Genomic DNA, 18,624 nt, shown 5'->3' with positions numbered 1-18,624 from the left:
ACTCTCTCTCAGTAGAAACTTATCATCATCAACAAGAGGAGCGACATCAAAATCTATGAAGAAAGTGAAGACGTTTTAGGTTTAGAAGCAACAATAGAAGAGAATAATTCAAAAATCAAAGTTGAAGTTATAAGAGCAAATGATATAAGTTGTTAGAATCCATGATACCAAGACATCACAAGTTGCGAAGATCCAAGTTTTGAAAGTCCTTCTCTCATGGCCATGTAAATTTTTGTCTTGTAATTTTTTGTTCATCAAAAAAAAAAATAAAAAAAAAAATAAAAAAAATGAAACATCATTACGTTCTTTTTGTTCAATAAGGCCATAGGGAAGAAGAAATTTATAAGTCAAGCAAGAAATCGAAGAGAAGAGTTAATTGTCAAGGTTCTATGAGGTTCGAGAGTTTATCAACAGTTGAAGACCGAAGAAGACGTTATTTCTACTGAGCACTGTGAGAGAGTCGAAGAAAGATGCATTTTGGTTGCTTTTTAGTCTGCTTTCAATCTGGCACAAGATCTTTCTAGCACTGGTTTAACTCATCACACGTAATTAGTCCAGCTGTGTAGCAGATGTCCCTCTCATTTTTATCTCTCTCCTAATCTTATCCAGCTGTAAAGCAGCGGACGCATCTTACAATGTTTATCTAGCTGTGTAGCGGATATCTCTTTATCTAGCAGTGGTGCGGATGTGTCTCCCCTTTTCTTCAGTCAGCTTTAGAGCTGACACCTTTAATTTCTCTGGCATTCTACTTACTTGGAGATAGGTTGAGAATATGTATGTCCTCATAGCTCTTTGGATACTTGTGACCAATTATGAGTAAAGGTTTTGTGGGTACACCTCTGGCAAACCCTCCGGAGACAACACTCCGCCGCTAGGGCCACCTAGCGGTTTAACGGCCTGCTGCACGTGCTAAGTGTAGTCTTTTTATCTTTTCAAAAATAAATTTTGCTCGAGGACTAGAAAATAATAAGTTTGGGGGTATTTGATAGACACATTTTTGTGTTTAATTTGATCTCAATACTATATATTGTTGGCACTCGAGTTTGTACTAATTTTGGTGTTTTATGTGTTTGTAGGCACCTTTAGAAAATAAACATTTTTTGGAAAATTCGGCTCGAAAAGTTGGTAAAAGCCCCGGAGGACACGTGTTATTCGGACTCTCACCGTTGGATAAGGGGCACCTCAATTACTAAGGGGCACCCCAGGTCACCCCAAAAGGCATCTGCTATTCTCACCCCAGTACAGGATTAGGTGGAGGTCATCTTCTCCATTTGAATTTTGTTTTTGGCGGGAAAATGGAGAACACTTCTGAAGATTTTTGATCGAATTGTTGAACGTGTTCTAGGGAGATTCAATGGATGATTTTTGGTAGATAGTTGTGATATGGCCTATTAAACACATTGTGGGCATTTGTTTCGACCAGAATTGGCTAGAATCAGCTAAACAATTCACGGGTTGAAAACAGGGCAGTTCGTGTATATCACGGGTTTCACGTGATTTGGAGAAGATTCAACGTGTTTTGTGCATGCATGGAAGACCCTCACAGCCTGTTGCAGCGTGAATGAGTTAAATATGGTAATTTGGAGGCTTGAAAACGCGTGAGAAGATGAAACAGGAAATAAAATATTCCCAGAAATATTTTCTTTACTGTCGAGTTAAAGAGAAATATATGGAGTGAATGAGCGAGATTCGATGGGTCTGTTGGCTATAAATAGGTTGATGGGGTTGAGTAGAAAGGGTGTCGAGAGTCTGGGGGGCTGAGGAGAGCCGGAGAAGAAGAAATTCGAGTTTTCCCAAACTCGGTTTCTGCTGCTGCTGCTGCTGAAGAACATGAAGAACACGAAGAACGGACCTGCACCAGCAGTCGTTTTTCTACAGTAATAACGACTCACACCTGTGGGTCGTACATCAGGCAGACTTATTTGCTACAGCGTTTGCGACACAGCTGCAGCAGTCTTATTTTGTCACTGAGGGTCGTAGTTCTCTGGTTTGTAACAAATATAATTGTTACAAACCCGATTTTATTGTATTTCTCATACTCATCATTTGTAAACCATTTTTGAGCATCAATGAAATATTTTGAGAGGTTTTCCAACATGATGAGCGGCTAATTCCCTCGTAATCAAGGCAATGGAGGAAGTTATTCACGCAACATAAATGGGTAACTATTTCATTTAATTATATAATTCACCTAATCGCTGCTTTTGCAGAGTTTTAAATTATTTGAATGATTGTCTTAATTATTTGTTATTCAGTTTGATAGGTTATGCTTGGTTTAATCTCTTGATAATCTATGCTTAAGGTTTACAAATAATGTTTGAGAATCTGTATGATTGATAGTGAATTAATTATAAAAGAAGACTTAAGAATTGAATAGAGTTTTGAAATATTTATCATTCAATTTTGCACAATAGTGGAATCTAGTGTCTTGGTTACCTCTCGCACCCATTGTTAATATTTTTGTATATATAATTTTATCAAATCTTTAAATTTAATCTTCACAAGTCCGAGAGTTTGAACCTCATTACTACAACATCATCAAAAAATATTATCAATGAGCGCGAGATAAATAGTCCTAATGAATTTAACAGTCCATTCAACTTCTGCACATCCTTTAACGTCGCTGGTGTTGGCATGTCACGAACTGCTTGCACCTTCTCTGGATCTACCTGTATTCCTTTCTCTGATACAATGTATCCTAGTAATTTCCCTGACGCCACTCCAAAGATACACTTTGCAGGATTTATCTTCATTTTGTATTGCCGCATTTGCTTGAATATTTCTTCCAAATGGTCTATATGATATTCATCCTCCTTGCTCTTTACCAGCATGTCATCAACATACACTTCTAGGGTCTTGTGGATCCACTTCACGAATATCTTTTCCACCATTCTTTGATACGTAGCACCTGCATTTTTTACACCAAATGGAATTCTGGTGTAACAGTATAATCCTCTGGGTATGAAGAAAGTTGTGTGTTCTTGGTCCTCTTCTGCAAGGGGGATTTGATTGTAGCCTTTATACCCGTCCAATAATGATATCCTTTTATTCCCTGAGGCCGCATCTACCATATGTGGTATATCTGGTAAAGGAAAGTTGTCTTCTGGACAAGCTTTGTTTAGGTCGCTGAAGTCGATGCAGATCCTTATACCATTGTTGTTTTTTGGCACCACCACCATGTTTGTTATCCATTATGGGTACTTAGCTGGTCGTATTATTCCTGCATCTAGCATTTTCTGCAGCTCGGCTTCTATCTGCGGGTGGTATGATTTTTTTATGTTCCTTATTCTCTGCTTGAATGGCCGTACATCCTTCCTGACATCTAACCTGTGACATGCACCATCGGGATATATACCTGATATTTCATCCATATCCCATGCGAAGACACCGCTATATTTTTTTAGAAGTTGAATTATTTTTTATTCTTCTTCTCCCCCCATTCCAGTTCATATCCTTATCATATTGGGCTCCTCTTTTGTCCCTATGACCTCCTTAGTTGGCTCAACTGCGATAAAGTTCGCCTTTGGTTCACCTAGTGGGGATGACTCTTTGACCTCTTTCACTGGTGCTCCTTCTTCATCTGAGATTTCGCTTGGTATACCTCGACCTTCTTTCGCTCGCACCATGTAGACCCTGAGTTCTTCTTCTTTCTTTAACTGCTTCGCCTTTCTCCACCTATATTTTCGCTTTTTTGCTCTTCCTTCATAGTTCTTAACATCTAACAGGTTACAGGCTTTCGCTCTTTCTGTGTCTCCTGCAATTTCTCCTATTCCTATCGGCATCGGAAAACGTATGCACTAAGGTTAATGCTACGCCTTTTATACCATGCAACCACGGTCTTCCCAAGAGCATGTTGTTCGGTGACTCCACATCTACTACGCACAATGTTACCTGCACTTCTATCTCTCCTAGTGTCATATTTATAATTACCTCCCCTTTTGGCTTCGTTATTGCTTTGTTGAAACCATGGATATTGTATGCATACGGCTTTAAGTTTGCATCATCATATCTCATGTTCTTGAACATGCGATAAAATAAGATGTCAGCTGAGCTCCCGGCATCTATCGAAGTTCCTTCGATCGCCCATTCCTCTGAAACTTTCGCATCTTTATCCTTCTCCATCTTTCGCGCGGGTATAGTTACTACCAATGGATCTGTTCGTCCCCAGTTTCCTTGTGGTACATCGTCCGCTTCGAACATGATCTTCTGTTTTTGCCATTCGTGTAAGGGCGACATCTTCTTGACATTTGAGATCTTCCTTCCTTCATAATCACGCTTGTGGATCTGCCCTGTAAGTCCTGCATGAAAATCTGTGACATCCACACCTAATTTTGTTATCATATTACATTGTAGACGCCCGCTTCCATTCATCGTTCCGATGGTGTTTATCACTTTCGTAGATTTACTCGTTTCCTGTTGCAGACACATAGTTGTGTGTTTTGTTTTTCGCCTCAATTCGTTCCCCTTTTATCCACAAACATCCTTGATTAGCTTTTTCCTGAAATAAGATTAGTTTTTCCAAATATCTCTTAGGAAAATTTGTTAAGTCTGTGCCTCGAAAGAAAACTTATAGTCTTTAGTATTATTTCATAGATTCGAAATCAACAAATGCTCAAGAACAAACTTATGATTTAATTTTTTTGTTTTGCAAACCGAAACTCAGCGAAAACAATCAGAAATCTTCCACAAAAACAAGAATATAAGAAGTTTTCGAAAAATCAACTTAAAATTTTCACAAATAGGTATAATCCCATTCCCGAACTGTATTCTAGCGCCAAAATGTGGTAGCAGAAAATCCTACTACTACACCCCTTAGATAATCTATACAATAAACTAGGAAATCATCATGAAGAACACTTAGAAGTATTTTATTAGGTTTTATAAATCAATACAGAGAAGTAAAGTAAAACCCTTAACCTTAGGGAGCAAACAACTTTCTATCTCTCATAAAGTTCTATCTCTGATCTCAAAAAGATCTCTCCCTCAACACAGTGGTAGTTGGTCCTATATATAGGAGTTTTACATAGTGGAGGACAGCTAATAAAGACCCTATTTTCGGATCTGACGTGCGATATCTTCGCACGTTTATATTGGATCTTCTCGCACGAACCCCTTAACTTCGCATAGCCTTCACACTTTACTCGTGACTTCATGACGTCATTGATTCCGTCATCTGGGATATATTACGTGCGAGTACGTTCGCCCCCTTATAGTAGTATCCCTTCACATGATACATATGGGTACGATATTTAACCCCTACACTAGCAATTCTATTTTTTAGCAGGAAATATTTTTGTTGAATTCTGAAATTATTAAGGAATCCATTTACTTGTTGTTAATCAGGTGCTCTCACTTTTTATGTTTTCATGTATATTGCATAAATTTAATGCATTATGTGAATGTGTTGCCACAAACAGCGGCAGTTTGCCTGAGCCTTTTCACTCTGAAGCATTTATGTCAGACTTTAGTGATTACATGACCAAGATGGGAAACAATGAAACACTTTACTGGTGATGTTAAATGGGAAATCAGAAGGAATTGTGTTAGATAGTTTTGAATTATTTTTCTTTTATTATGCAGAAGACTGCCTTTTGGTTTAAAGACACGGGATGATATTTGGAGAACTTGAAAATGTATGATATTGGTAATGTATCATTGTTGACCATCGAGAGGAGGCGATTATTCGTGCGACATTGATTTAGTCAACCTCAAGTTTCTTCGATCTTCTTCGACAAATTATTACTCTGTTCTTCAATTAATTCATATGATTTTCTAAGTTTCTTTTGAATCTCATGCCAGTTTATCCCTAATTTTTATTTTCTCCTCTTTTCTGCTTTTTCTTAATGACTTAAACTTTTCTTTTCTAAAAAACCTAATTTTTGATTTTATAATTTACATGGATTAATCTTTTAGGGTTCGTGTTTTTTAAAGATTTTAAAACCAATATTATTTTTATATCATGTACAAATTTCTATTTGTTTAGCTTAATTCTATTTTTATTTATGTGATGTGAATCTCTGAGTTATCTGATTAAGCTTTTGCCTTTCTGTATTTTTATATTAGGTCATGAGCTGAAGGAGGTAGCATCCATAAGGTCATGGTTTTTTCACCATCATCATATTTAATATTAGGAAGTGGAAAAGAGATTTCTGGTTAGTATACAGCTGGGGTTAATATTCGGTATTATCTTCGATGTCTCTGGAAATTTTGGATTTCGTCAATATTGCTCATCTAGTCAGGTTAAGAAGTGAAGAATAGTCTTTGTCGGGTATGCTTTCTGGCATTATGAGATCCTACTTATGTAGGGATTTTTTATATTATTGAGATTTCTGTTCTTTTTTAAGAAAAACTTCAAGGGTCAGCATCTCTCTTTACCCTTATTGAAATTAGAAATGGCTTGGATTTATGAAGTGCTTCAAGATTCAGTTCATCTCTTTAACCTTTTGATATTAGAAATGTTTAGGCTTGGAATCATGATTGCCTACTCTACTAGTCTCTTTGCATTCTGTTTGTGTGCTTGGCAAGGGGTGGTTACTTGTGGAACACATTTCATGATTACCTATTTTATTAGTCTATTTGTCTTGTGTCTGTGTTCTTGGAAAGTGGTGGTTTCTTGTGGAACAGATTTTAAAGCTGTTTTTGTAGGCTATTGAAATTAAAAAAAGGCTTGGATTTATGAAGTGCTTCAAGGTTCAGTGCATCTCTTTCCCTTTTGATATTAGAAATGTTTAGGCTTGGAATCATGATTGCCTATTCTACTAGTCTCTTTGTATTCTGTCTGTGTTCTTGGCAAGTGGTGGTTACTTGTGGAACAGATTTCATAATTTCCTATTTTACTAGTCTCTTTGTCTTGTGTCTATGTTCTTGGCAAGTGGTGGTCACTTGTGGAATAAATTTTAAAGCTGTTTTTTGACGGCAAGGGCTTCTAGGAATTTTATTAAAAACTTATTATATCAAAATGCAAATTTTTACAGCTCCTGTTGGTTCTACTTTCAATCTAGGATTCAATGAAAATGTCAGTTCTGGAAATTCTGGTGCTAGTGTAGTTTGGTCAGTATCCTGCACATCAGTTTCTCAAACTGTGTTTACTTCTTCCGGTGTGGTTTTCAACTCTGCTACTGTATCGAACTTTTCTTCAGATGTTTATGTTAATCGGTTTACTGACTATGCTATGATGAGCAATCCAATTATAGAAATTTTTTCAGATAGAGATGTTTTGGAACCAACCTCTATTGCTACTCTTCCGCCGGAACCTATTGTTACTGATGAAGAATTTCAAAAGGAGGTTAATCTCATGATGATGGATACTGTGGATTCGATGGATGCAGAGCCTTCTTTAGCTCATGACCTTGTAAGTACTTTAAACTCTAAATTCGTTGTTTCTCTGCTTATCATAATCCTAGTTTTTGCTCTGTTTTGACATTTTAAATTTACCTCTACTTTGTTTCTTGTTAGTTTTTATTCATTTGAACCATGAATTTCATTTGCTGGAATCTGAATGGATGTTGATCAGATAAAAAATGATTACATTTGCTTAATTTATATAGAAAATTTAGACCGCATGATGTTTGTCTTATGGAAACAATGGTAGATAATGACACTGTCAAAAAATTCAGTCATCATCTTCCTTTTGACACTTGGTTCGTAGTGCCGGCAGTTGGAAAATTTGGAGGTTTAGCACTAGGTTACTTTGATAGATCCAATATAGAAGTCATCAGTATCTCTCTTAACATGATTCATATTTTATGTGATATATCGCCTAATATTAAAAATTGTATAGTTTATTTTGTGTATGGAGCTTTAAATGTTTCTGGAATGAAAAATCAATGGAATTCTCTAAGTCACGTGAATGAAGATGATATTAGACCTTGGATGCTTCTGACTGGTTTTAATTTTATTCTTCATAGTTCAGAAAAACAGGGAGGAAATCCTGATACTTCTTTGGCGCCATCTTTCATCAAAAATAAATTAGTGGAGTTAAGATTGAATGAGGTTTTTTCTTTTGGTAACCCTTTCACTTGGTGTAATCGAAGATTTAAAAATCCTTCTGAGATGATTTTTGAAAAATTAGATAGAGGTTTTATGAATGACTCTTGGGTAGATGTTCTTCCTCGAACTCGTATTACTAATATTGCTAGAGTCTACTATGATCACCGCCCTATTCTGCTCAAGTGCTTTCACAATGAACATAATCTGTATATTCCTTATAATTTTTTTTAAGTGTTGGCAGTTAAGTCCTGAATTTAAGAATGTTCTTACAAATTCTTGGGATAAGAAAGTTAGTAGGTCTCCTAGTTTTATTGTGGCTGGCAAGCTTAAAAATCTTAAGACTGACCTCAGTAAATGGAACATTGAGTCGTTTGGTCATGTTAAAAATACAATTGGTAAATTAAATGCTGAAATTGAGAAGTTACAGATTTTACCTTATACTTCTGCTATTGGGGATCAAATCTTAAACTACTCTAAACAACTCGATTATTGGTATGAGATATTTATAAACAGAAATCTAGGATTGACTATTTTACTCATTATGATAAGAATACTCAATTATTTCATGGATACTGTCAAACTCAGAAATATGTATAACACTATACACACTATCAAAGATGAGAAAGGTAATTGGTTAGAAAACAGAGAACAAGCTCTGACTCTCCTTTCTCATTATTTCAAGAACATTTATACTTCTTCGAACCCTAATAATTCTGATATTGAAGAGGCTCTAAAAGATGTAAAGCCTATCATTTCAGAAGACATGAATTCTCTTTTGGTATCTAATCCTACTGTTGAGGAAATCAGTGCTACTATTAATGACAAGTAGAATGCACGTGCGATGCACGTCAACAAATGATGGGTGTTCTAGGTTTCCATTATCCGCTATACCTGCAATTTGATGTTATCAGCTATACCTGCAATTTCTATTCAGTGGTAATAGTAGCTTTTACTCGGTAAGAGCCTTTCATTTTATCCGTCCAACACTCCCTCTCAGCAACCCAGTTTCAGATTCAATTTGGATTACGACCTCCATACAATGCTTTGCTATCCACGCCAAAAATTTCATTTCAAATTTGCGGACAACTTTGATCCACCTGAAGGTCCCGAAAAAAAAATAAGCAAAAGATGGTTAGGTACCGGCTAATATATGCACACAGAATGATTTTTATAACTACTATAACATTCGATAAGAGGACCATCAGTATAAGTTGTATGGTTACTTTGATTCAGCGAGGTGTGAAGTTAACCGGCCTCTAACATTGATATAACACATAGACGTCTAATTCTTCTTATGATTAGCTTGATGCATTTAAGCAGCATGATTAGATATATGTAAAAGGGAGAGTTAAATACTTTAAACAGAGTCTAACATTTTTTACTTTAATTAGCTCAACCTTTTTTTTTCTGCCCAAGCTGCATTCAAAATGTGTTGTCTCTTTAAGTTTCTTACATTGGTCACATATTGGCGTGGGCGAACCCCCTTGTGGTCCTTGCCCACGTAATACCATTCTCGGCTTGGTGCAACTGCCACCATATGAATCCAAGTATCCACCCCTTCAAGAAGTAAGAAAAAATTGTGATCAAAGAAAATTCAAATGACGGCATACAAAAATTTCAAAAACACCAAATCAATCAACATATAAGAAACGACATCAAGGGAAGACTTGAAGATTTAGGAGTTGGTATAAACATTGAAATATAAGTCTCTATGACGTTCACAACCAACTACTTATCATCAGAATCCAAGCAGTAAAATAGTTCAGGAAAATGACCAAGCGTCAGTGCAAATGAGTAGAACTTGAACTACAGGAAGTCGAGTGCTTATGTCCTGTGAATAACTTCCATGGGAAGCTCTAGGATGAATTTTCATCTGCAATTTTTAAGCAAATAAACTAACTTTTTAATAAAAGACCACATATCCAAATTCCAAACTATGACTTTTCAGATGAATTTTCATCTGCAAATAAACTAACTTTTTAATAAAAGACCACATATCCAAAATAGATGGTATTAATGATCCATACACGGCTTGTTATATTGTTGCTACTTAGATTGAGTCGAATATATACGACACTGCACTGCAAACCTATGCAGCTATGACTTAATTATTCAAAATACTTTGTATTGAAACCCCACCAAATATCATACCAAAGTAACCAAACTTCACATTTCAAACAAAATTTGGTAACTAACCAAAATATCCTGATCCAAGTATTTCTATCTAATGGTCGTCAAGCAAAGATGTGACATTCGAAATTGTTGATGGTAGTGATGGTCATAATCTTGTTGATACTTATCTGAATAACATTATCGACAACCATAACAACAATTATGCTTAACTGAAATCATCTCAAGGTTACTGTGCTTTGTGTCACTTTGTTTAAAGAAATCAAATTATACATGTTGAGGAGCACGATTATACAATTGAACAACATTTAAAACAGAGAATCAAACAATGGCTTTGACAAACATAAAAATGAGTCCACAAACTAAAATAAAACAGTGGTTTCTCCTAGGCATTTACACAAACAGGAAATGTTCACAAACCTAATCTTTTAATACAACATCTAAAAACAACAGAATGTAATCCAAATCGTACCCCTAGACTAAAAATCAAGGAAATTGAGCTTCTAGGTTTCGACTGAAATCGAAATCGGGGAAAACTTATGTACCTGGTTCATCAGATTTGGTGGTGGTGGCGGTGATGGTAATGACTGCATAAGATAGTGGAGGTGTTGCTGGTGATGAGGATAGTGGCAGTGATGCTGGTGATGATGATAGTGGTGGGGGCGACGGTGTTGGTGGCGGTGATGGTAACGATGGGTGGTGATGGAACTGAAGAGGAGAGAAATCACTGCGTTTTGGAAAAGAAGATGGAGGGCATTTTGGGGTAGTAACCAAAAAAAGGACACAGACATTTTTTCTGCGACAGGAATCTTATGCGGAATATTCCTGTCATTTAACGCCCAAGAAGATGGCAGATCGGAAGGCTGATGTGAGTTAGGTTGGAGAATTTTTTATCTCTTGGGCTCATTAAAAAGGGGGAGATATGGCTCCATGGAAATCACCGGGTCCCGACGGTTTTCCTGCTGGCTTCTTTAGAGATAATTGGAAAGAAATTTCGAAGGAAATTATTGATCATGTTCAAAAAAAGTTTCGAACAAGATTTCTCCTCAAGCAGTTAAACCATTCTTTCATAGCTCAAATACCTAAGGTGAATAACCTTTCTTCTCCTCAGGATTTAGATCTATTAGTTTATCAAACACAGTCTACAAAATCATTTTTAAATTCTTACTAATCGTCTCAAACCTTTGCTTGATTCTCTTATTTCCCCCTTTCAGTCAGCTTTTATTGCTAATAGACAAATTTAGGATAATATTATTTTAGTCATGAAATTTTATGCTCTTTTAAAAGAAAAAAGAAAAAGGCTAAAAATGGTTTTATGGCCATAAAACTTGACCTTTCCAAAGCTTTTGATAGGCTAGAGTGGTCTTTTTTTCTTTCTGTCTTTAAAAAACTAGGTTTTTCCGACGATTGGTGTCTGATTATTTAACAATGCATTAGTACGGTGTGTTATTCATTTATGGTTAATGATTCTCCTGGTGAGGTCTTTTTCCCTACTATGGGTATTAGACAAGGAGATTGTCTTTCACCATACATTTTCATAATCTGCATGGAAGTTTTATCTCAACTCATCTTGAAAGATGAAGCTCTTAATCTTATTCAAGGCTTCAAAATTCGAAAAGATAGTCCTTCTATTTCTCATTTATTCTTTGTTGATGATTGTATGCTGTTTTCAAAATCTTCTTTAATGTATGCTAGAAATTTGATGAATATTATCAATGTTTTCGCTAAGGCCTCTGGCCAGGCTATCAATTTTGAAAAGTCTGGTTTTTTTGCTAGTTCTTAAATGCACCATAAGCATAAGAAACTTCTTTTAAAAACTTTAGGGATGAAATTTATGAGTTCTTCTGAAAAATACTTAGGTACCCCTCTTTTTTTTAATAGAGATAAAACCAAATCTTTTCAATTCTTAATAGATAAATTTTACTCTAGATTAGGAAACACAAAGAAATCTAGTCTAAATGTTGCTGGTAGAACTGTTGTAACAAAGCATGTGTTATCTAGTCTTGCAATTTATCATATGTCATGTTTTCCTTTTCCTAAGAAGATTATTTCTAAAATTGATTCTATTCAAAGAACTTTGTGGTGGTCTAAGAAAGACCCTAGACGTGCTGCTTATTTTCGTTCATGGGGTGATATTGGGAAAGATAAAAGATGCGGCGGGCTTGGTATTAGATCTACATATGCTACTAACGGGGTGTTTATAGCAAAAATTTGTTGGAGAATTATTCAAAATCCCGATTTCTTAATTTCAAAGTTTTTAAAAGACAAGTACTTCATTAATCATAATTTGTTGGAAATTGATAAAGCAGCGGATTCAAATTCTTGGATTTGGAAGGGTATAGTGAATAGTCTAATTTTCTTAAAGTCTAATATCATTTTTAAAATAAATGATGGTAATGATACAAGAATATGAGATTCAGTTTGGTTTCCTGGTACTTCTTCTCCTCCGGTATCTCTTAATCCTAATTATAACAATTTTAATCTAGTTAGTGAAGTTATTGATAAGCAGTCTGGTACTTGGAATATTGGCATGTTAAATTCTCTGTTTGAGCCTGAAGATGTTGTTAGGATTAGAACTATTAAGATTAATTTGCTTCTTAGAGATCAAATCATGTGGGATCATACGAAAGATGGGTCTTATACTATAAAATCTACTTATAGAGTTTATAAGAATGAAGTTAGTAATGGTGAAGAAGCTTTGTTTTGGAAAAAGGTTCGGAACTTGAATTGTCTGCCGAAAATTAAATTTTTCATGTGGAAAATATTTGCTCATATGCTTCCAGTCAATGCTTTGTTAAAAAATTATAACCCTGCTATTGATGAATCTTGCCCTCTTTGCAATGCTGATATCGAAACTGTTACTCATTTGTTCTTCCATTGTCCTGTTGCTACTCATATTTGGTTTGGTTTATCGCTACAACATCTTGTTAGTCTTAACTTGGATTGGACTGAATATTTCTTTCTTGAATGGTTTGATGATAGATTAGGGCAGTGCCCTTTTGCAGTTGATTGGCCAAGTTTATGTGCCATAATCATGTGGTGTATCTGGAAGCTTAGATGTGATGTAGTTTTCAGCAGAATTGCTATTAATCTGGATAAAGTTTTTCTTGACACAAAAAGAATGATTAATACTTATATTGTTATTCCAAAAAAGGTCCAGAAGGCTAGTAGGGAAGTCAAAATTCCTATTGATCTGGTAGATCATTGTCTCTGTATTGATGGTTCTTTTAAGGATTTTAATTTTGGTGTTGGCATGATTTTGTGTGATAATGCAGGCTCCATAACTCAATCTCGTTCAGACTTTGGACTGATTTTTGATGTTGTAGGCGCTGAGGTGACTGCTCTTTTTCTTGCTATCTCCTGGGCAATGGAGATCAATCTTTCCAAAGTCTTGTTTAACAACGACTGTCTTCAGGTTGTGAATTTTGTTAACGGAAGCGGAGGTAGTTTCGAGTGGAGATGCAAGGATATTTTGCTGCACTGCAAATCTTTACTCTTAATTTTAAAGTAGTTTATATTAAGCATACAAAAAACAAAGTAGCAGATAGGCTTGCACGCCGTGCTAGAAAGTATCGTTTTAAGAATGTGTGGGTCTTTTTTCCTTCTTTTTTGAACAATGTGGTCAGGAGAGAACCCATCTTGAATGTTTGTAACTCTCTTTTAAGTTAATGTAGATAGGGTGTTTTCTTAGCAAAAAAAAATCTTACAGACTTGCTAGTACAAGTGGTTCATGAGTAATCAAGGGTCAGAGTTCGTATGTAAGCCAGAAGTATTCAGCAAAGTCTTAGGCCACCACTCTTGAAGACATGTAAGAGTTGAAAAAACTTTTGATACAGCAATGGTATTTTGTTCTTGAATCCCTCAGTTTCGGGAAAAGAGTTACTATCACTTTTCTAATTTAGCCTATCTTCTTAAGCTAAAATGAAAAAGTTATAGTACATCCTTTTTAGAAACGGAGGCAGTATTTTATAATCTGCTAGGATTTCGGTCTCGGTGTGGCAAACCAAAGAGTTTGCCATTTATGCACCCACTATGGATCTGGCAAACTGGCCTGGCTAAGTGACAATTTGCCACTTAGCCAGGCCAAGCCGAGTCTCCACCTAGTGTAGTTTAGATCTGGAGGTGTAGTTTCCACCTCTAGCGGTCTAAACTCCACCACTAAATAGTTTTGTATTATTTTCGAACTTCTCTCTCCTACGTTTTCTTATTTTAACATTACTTTTACTTCATACGTGTCCCACCAAATATATTAATACCCCACATATACACACAAACAATATTTTTATTAACAAGGGTCCCACTTATCATATCAAATATATTATTTTATCTAAGATTTGCCAGTTTTACCTAGTATTTGCCGGTTTTCATGTAGTGGAGAAACGAATTTGCCATGCCATGTGGCATGGCAAAACAACTTTTATGCCATACCCAATAGGAACCGGCCTTAGGGGTGCAAGTTATGACTGGTGCAGTATAGGAATGCGGTGGACAGGTAATGGACAAGCTAGCTGGTTGAAAAGGGCATCTCTCATCTTCTAAGGCTAGAATTGTTTTAGTCAAGTCTGTGATTTCTAGCTTTGTAATTCATACAATGTCTGTTTATAAATGGTCCCTGAAGATTATTGCTGGGTGCGAGAGAGCAATCAGAAGTTTTCTTTGGACCGGTGAATCTAAGAAATTTCTTGGCTTTTGTGGTGGCTTATGACAAAATTTGCTGTGAATCCATCTCAATTAATCATAATAATAGCTCAATAGGAATATTAGAGCATCACTCATAAGTAGATGACTAACAAAATTGCTTACAATCCAGGAATAGGAAATTGGGTTGTTAAAGCCTCGACTCTCTTTCTCAATGCTGCAACACTATCCTTGAGAGGAAATTCAGCGGATTCGACTGCCTTCAAGAAGTCCTGAAGCTTTGATCCTTGAACAGATTTCTTGGCTTTGAGAGTTAGTTGGATGCCCTCATGAATAAGATTTGCAGTTTCAACAAATTCTTTCTCGGTGAATCCTCGGGTAGTCATAGCTGGTGCACCGATCCGAATTCCTTCAGGAACTAGGGCGCTTTTATCGCCTGTGAATTCAAAATTTAGGCTATTTAAGTTGCTAAATACAACAATGGAAGGAGAGAAATTATAGGGGGATACTTACCTGGGACCGAGTTCTTGTTGAGGGTGATAGAAGCCAGGTCCAGGATTTTCTCCACTCGCGCACCATCAAGACCCTTTCATTGGAGGAACACAAAAGAGAAACTAATTTAGAATTACAAGTACCTGGGAAGCAAGAGATTCCAACTAGCCGGATCAAACATTTTACGTGGTACTGATCGATCCTTACTGGTTGAATAACGGAGAAGAATTTTGTATTGGTTTCAAGTTACCAAATTTATAGTAATTTGTAGCAATATGAACTACGACATACTAGCAAATACTTACTGCTTTTCTCAGATCCACCGAAACGAGATGATTATCACTCCCTCCAGAAACCAATTCGTACCCCAATTCAGTCAACCGGCTGGCAAGTGCTCGACGGTTGGAGACAACCTGCACAAAAAGGACCCACGGGAGACGGCATTGAGTGACATGAATCAGACAGACCATGATTTGCATATGTAGTGTTGACCCCTCTAAATAAACTTTGACGGTAATTACCTGGAACTGATAAGCCTTAAATTCTGGGCTCTGAGCATGCTTTAAGCACACGGCTAACCCTCCGATTGTGTGATTGTGAGGACCTCCCTGAGATGGAAAACGTTAAAATGTGGAACAATGACAGATAAAAAACAACCACTACAGTTCTAACTACATGTAGTCCTGGGAAAACAGCATTGTTAATAGCAGATTCCATATCCACTCCAAGAACAGGATCTTTCTTGTAGAAAATCATGCCACCTCTGGGACCTCGTAACGACTGCACAGTGAAACAGAAGACACTGTAAAGAACTCGCCCCTTGAACCTAAAATCAATAAACACAAATGCTGCACGCCTCGGCGTTTTTTAGTTGCAGATTTCGTGAATGGGATTACCTTGTGGGTGGTGGTAGTTACAACATCACAGTATTCAAACGGGTCGGCAAGTACAGATGCAGCAACAAGACCACTTATGTGAGCCATATCCATCATTAGGAAAGCACCAACAGAATCCGCAATCTTCAAGAAACATAGCCAGCGAGACAATTAGACGTTTAAAATGAATTGAATTTCTGATTCTCTGATCACTAAGATTCACTACTGTTGACAATCAAAAGAGATGAGCATACCTTCCTCATACGAGGATAATCGAAATCACGAGGATATGCACTAGCACCAACAATGATGAGTTTTGGTCGAAAGAGGGTGGAAGTTTTCTCAAGCATATCGTAATTGATAAGGCCTGCAAGTGGATTTGCGAATGCAATTTAACAACGAATTATATATGATAAGACCACGTAACCTTTATGTAACATATGAATGCAAAGCAGCACCTGTTGATTCATCAAGACGGTAAGGCATTGATTCAAAATAAATTGAAGTCCCAGATACCCGCCTTTTAGGAGTCATAAACCCATGTGACAAGTGACCTCCATGAGGAAGATCCAAACCCTGCGCCAGTTACATGAATAAATTAATACAGCCCCGTATTAAAGGAGATCTGTTACATCCATAAGAGGTATAAAAATGATGCAAACAAATTATTGGAGTGAAAGAAAGAGAGATCTCAACTTACCATAATACTGTCATGTGGGTTGAGAAGTGCAGTGTAAACTTCAAAGTTTGCAGGAGAACCAGGCAAAGGTTGGACATTAACTCCCCATTTCTTTCCATCTAAGTGAAATGCAGCCAAAGCCCTTTGTTGACAAAGTGTCTCTAGCTCATAAATGTACTCATTGCCACCATAGTACCTAAATAACAATAAGAATCCAAAATGTATTACATTCATCTATGAGTCTATGTTGTAAATGGCGCCCTGGGCGCTCGCCAAGGCGCACGAGGCGCCCAAGGCACCAAAGTATGGCCAACTTTGTGGTTTCTAATTTTCCTTGGGAGCCTAAGCGCGCCTTAGTCGCTCTAGGCGCTAGGGGGCTTGGCGCCTCACCTCGCATTGCCTAGCGCCTAATACAACATAGCTATGAGTACAGCGAAAAGTACAACACTAAGCACCACTTTACCTTTTACCAGGAAGTCCTTCAGAATACTTGTTTGTGAGACAAGAACCCACAGCTTCCATCACTGCCCGAGATGTAAAATTCTCGGAAGCAATGAGCTCCAAGCTGTTAAACTGACGATTCTTCTCACTATCAATTATTGAACTACTTCAGGGTCTGCCTCACTCAAATTACGGTCAATAAGTCCCCTTCCATTTTCTGTACAATAACAATGAATAAAGATAAATCAGGCATCCAATTAATCAAATATTTCTGCCAGCCAACAATTGTAAACAACCCACATAATTCTTATTCATCGACTTCAGTCTCTGTTAACAATCCAGTGGACAGTTCAAAATTCGAACCATAACAGATAACCCAACTAGCTCGAAGAACAGAATAAACAGTGCAACGAAGGGGTCAATGAAAAACCAATCAACAAACTCAAGTTTACCCATTCTCGATTACAACAACTAACAAAACAAACTGATTCCTAATGGGATGACAATAGATTCACACTTACATTACATACAAGAAACCCCTATCCCACAAATGCTCCAGACACTGGTAAATGCTATTTACAAATTCAAATAACAGTAACTGCTAAAAAAATCAGTTTAATAGTTTATTTTTTTAATAGATTACCTCCCATTTCAGGAATAGGAACTGATACAGAAGATGGTGGTCTCCATGTAACCAAGCTCCCTTCAATTGAAGAAGCTGCTTTACAAGTCTTCACTGAATTAAATCTAACTTGACAAGGAAATCTATCCTTAGCAATACTCAAGTTGGGAAGAAAAGTTGAAGAAGAAGAACTTTTAGTAAACAGATTGGGTTGTTGTACAGTTGCAGCACCCATTATTGCAGCTCCACTGTATGCCTGCATCTTTCAATTCTTCTTATACTAAAAGAGAAAATGGAAAATTTAATCAAAATCAATCAAAATAAAGGTGGAACCTTTTGATCAAAATCAATCAAAAAAGAAGAAATAGATTCTTACCTAGAATGGGTTTTTGGTTCTTAGTTTTGATAATTGATAACCCTTCTCTATTCTTCTTCTTATACTTGTTATTACAGTGAAGAGACTGAGATTTTTCCAAACCCTAATAGAACCCTAATAGAACCCCACAAGCCGCTTAAAGGGACAGTGGTAGCGGGTTAAAATATTGGATATTTAACGGTTGTCCTGACTCCTGACTGGTGAATCCTGATTCCTGGAAACACTTTTGCCATTCCACCTATTTTCAGGTAAAAATGATAAAATGAAAGTATTATTTTAACCGGAAATGCTATTTGGCTCCCTATTCTCTACCTCCCTATAATCTAAGCTTCACATCCGTATCGAGATCCGCATTCAGGTTCAGGTGGGGTTCACCATTCTC

The 18,624-nt window shown here is 36.7% G+C and overlaps 2 protein-coding genes and 1 pseudogene across 4 annotated transcripts; 1 reads left to right on the top strand and 2 right to left on the bottom strand.

Annotated features, from left to right (window-relative positions):
- Positions 1 to 6,773: 6,773 nt before the first annotated feature.
- LOC113353462 lies at positions 6,774 to 8,262 on the top strand. Its single transcript, XM_026597056.1, has 2 exons — positions 6,774 to 7,351; positions 7,908 to 8,262. The coding sequence occupies exons 1-2, from the start codon at positions 6,959 to 6,961 to the stop codon at positions 7,932 to 7,934; spliced, it is 420 nt and encodes a 139-aa protein (XP_026452841.1). The 5' UTR covers positions 6,774 to 6,958; the 3' UTR covers positions 7,935 to 8,262.
- A 253-nt stretch (positions 8,263 to 8,515) lies between these two features.
- On the bottom strand, positions 8,516 to 10,902 carry LOC113353461. 3 transcript variants are annotated; one of them, XM_026597055.1, is made up of 4 exons: positions 10,665 to 10,902; positions 9,765 to 9,862; positions 9,443 to 9,546; positions 8,516 to 9,086 (listed from the first exon to the last, which is right to left on the bottom strand). In XM_026597055.1, the coding sequence occupies exons 1-4, from the start codon at positions 10,710 to 10,712 to the stop codon at positions 9,055 to 9,057; spliced, it is 282 nt and encodes a 93-aa protein (XP_026452840.1). In that variant the 5' UTR covers positions 10,713 to 10,902; the 3' UTR covers positions 8,516 to 9,054. The 3 variants fall into 3 exon arrangements, 2 of the variants coding, with proteins under 2 accessions (XP_026452840.1, XP_026452839.1); XM_026597054.1 differs by having other exon boundaries at positions 8,520 to 9,086; positions 9,387 to 9,546; XR_003361296.1 differs by lacking the exon at positions 9,765 to 9,862 and having other exon boundaries at positions 8,528 to 9,086; positions 9,387 to 9,546.
- A 4,016-nt stretch (positions 10,903 to 14,918) lies between these two features.
- On the bottom strand, positions 14,919 to 18,378 carry LOC113347931 (annotated as a pseudogene).
- Positions 18,379 to 18,624: the final 246 nt, after the last annotated feature.

Source organism: Papaver somniferum, chromosome 2 (genome assembly GCF_003573695.1).
Source record: "Papaver somniferum cultivar HN1 chromosome 2, ASM357369v1, whole genome shotgun sequence".
NCBI classification, from domain to species: Eukaryota; Viridiplantae; Streptophyta; class Magnoliopsida; order Ranunculales; family Papaveraceae; genus Papaver; species Papaver somniferum.
Note: the sequence above shows the minus strand (reverse complement) of the source record. Positions and strands in the feature narration are given on the sequence as shown.

Excerpts from the sequence above, each read along its gene's own strand:
- LOC113353462 (XM_026597056.1), top strand. The coding sequence starts at position 6,959 with ATGCAAATTTTTACAGCTCCTGTTGGTTCTACTTTCAATCTAGGATTC. Across the intron at positions 7,352-7,907 it reads CTTCTTTAGCTCATGACCTT|TTCAGAAAAACAGGGAGGAA; the intron begins GTAAGTACTTTA and ends TATTCTTCATAG.
- LOC113353461 (XM_026597054.1), bottom strand. The coding sequence starts at position 10,712 with ATGCAGTCATTACCATCACCGCCACCACCACCAAATCTGATGAACCAG. Across the intron at positions 9,547-9,764 it reads CTCATTTGCACTGACGCTTG|GGGTGGATACTTGGATTCAT; the intron begins GTCATTTTCCTG and ends TACTTCTTGAAG. Across the intron at positions 9,087-9,386 it reads GCTTGGGCAGAAAAAAAAAG|GTGGATCAAAGTTGTCCGCA; the intron begins GTTGAGCTAATT and ends CGGGACCTTCAG.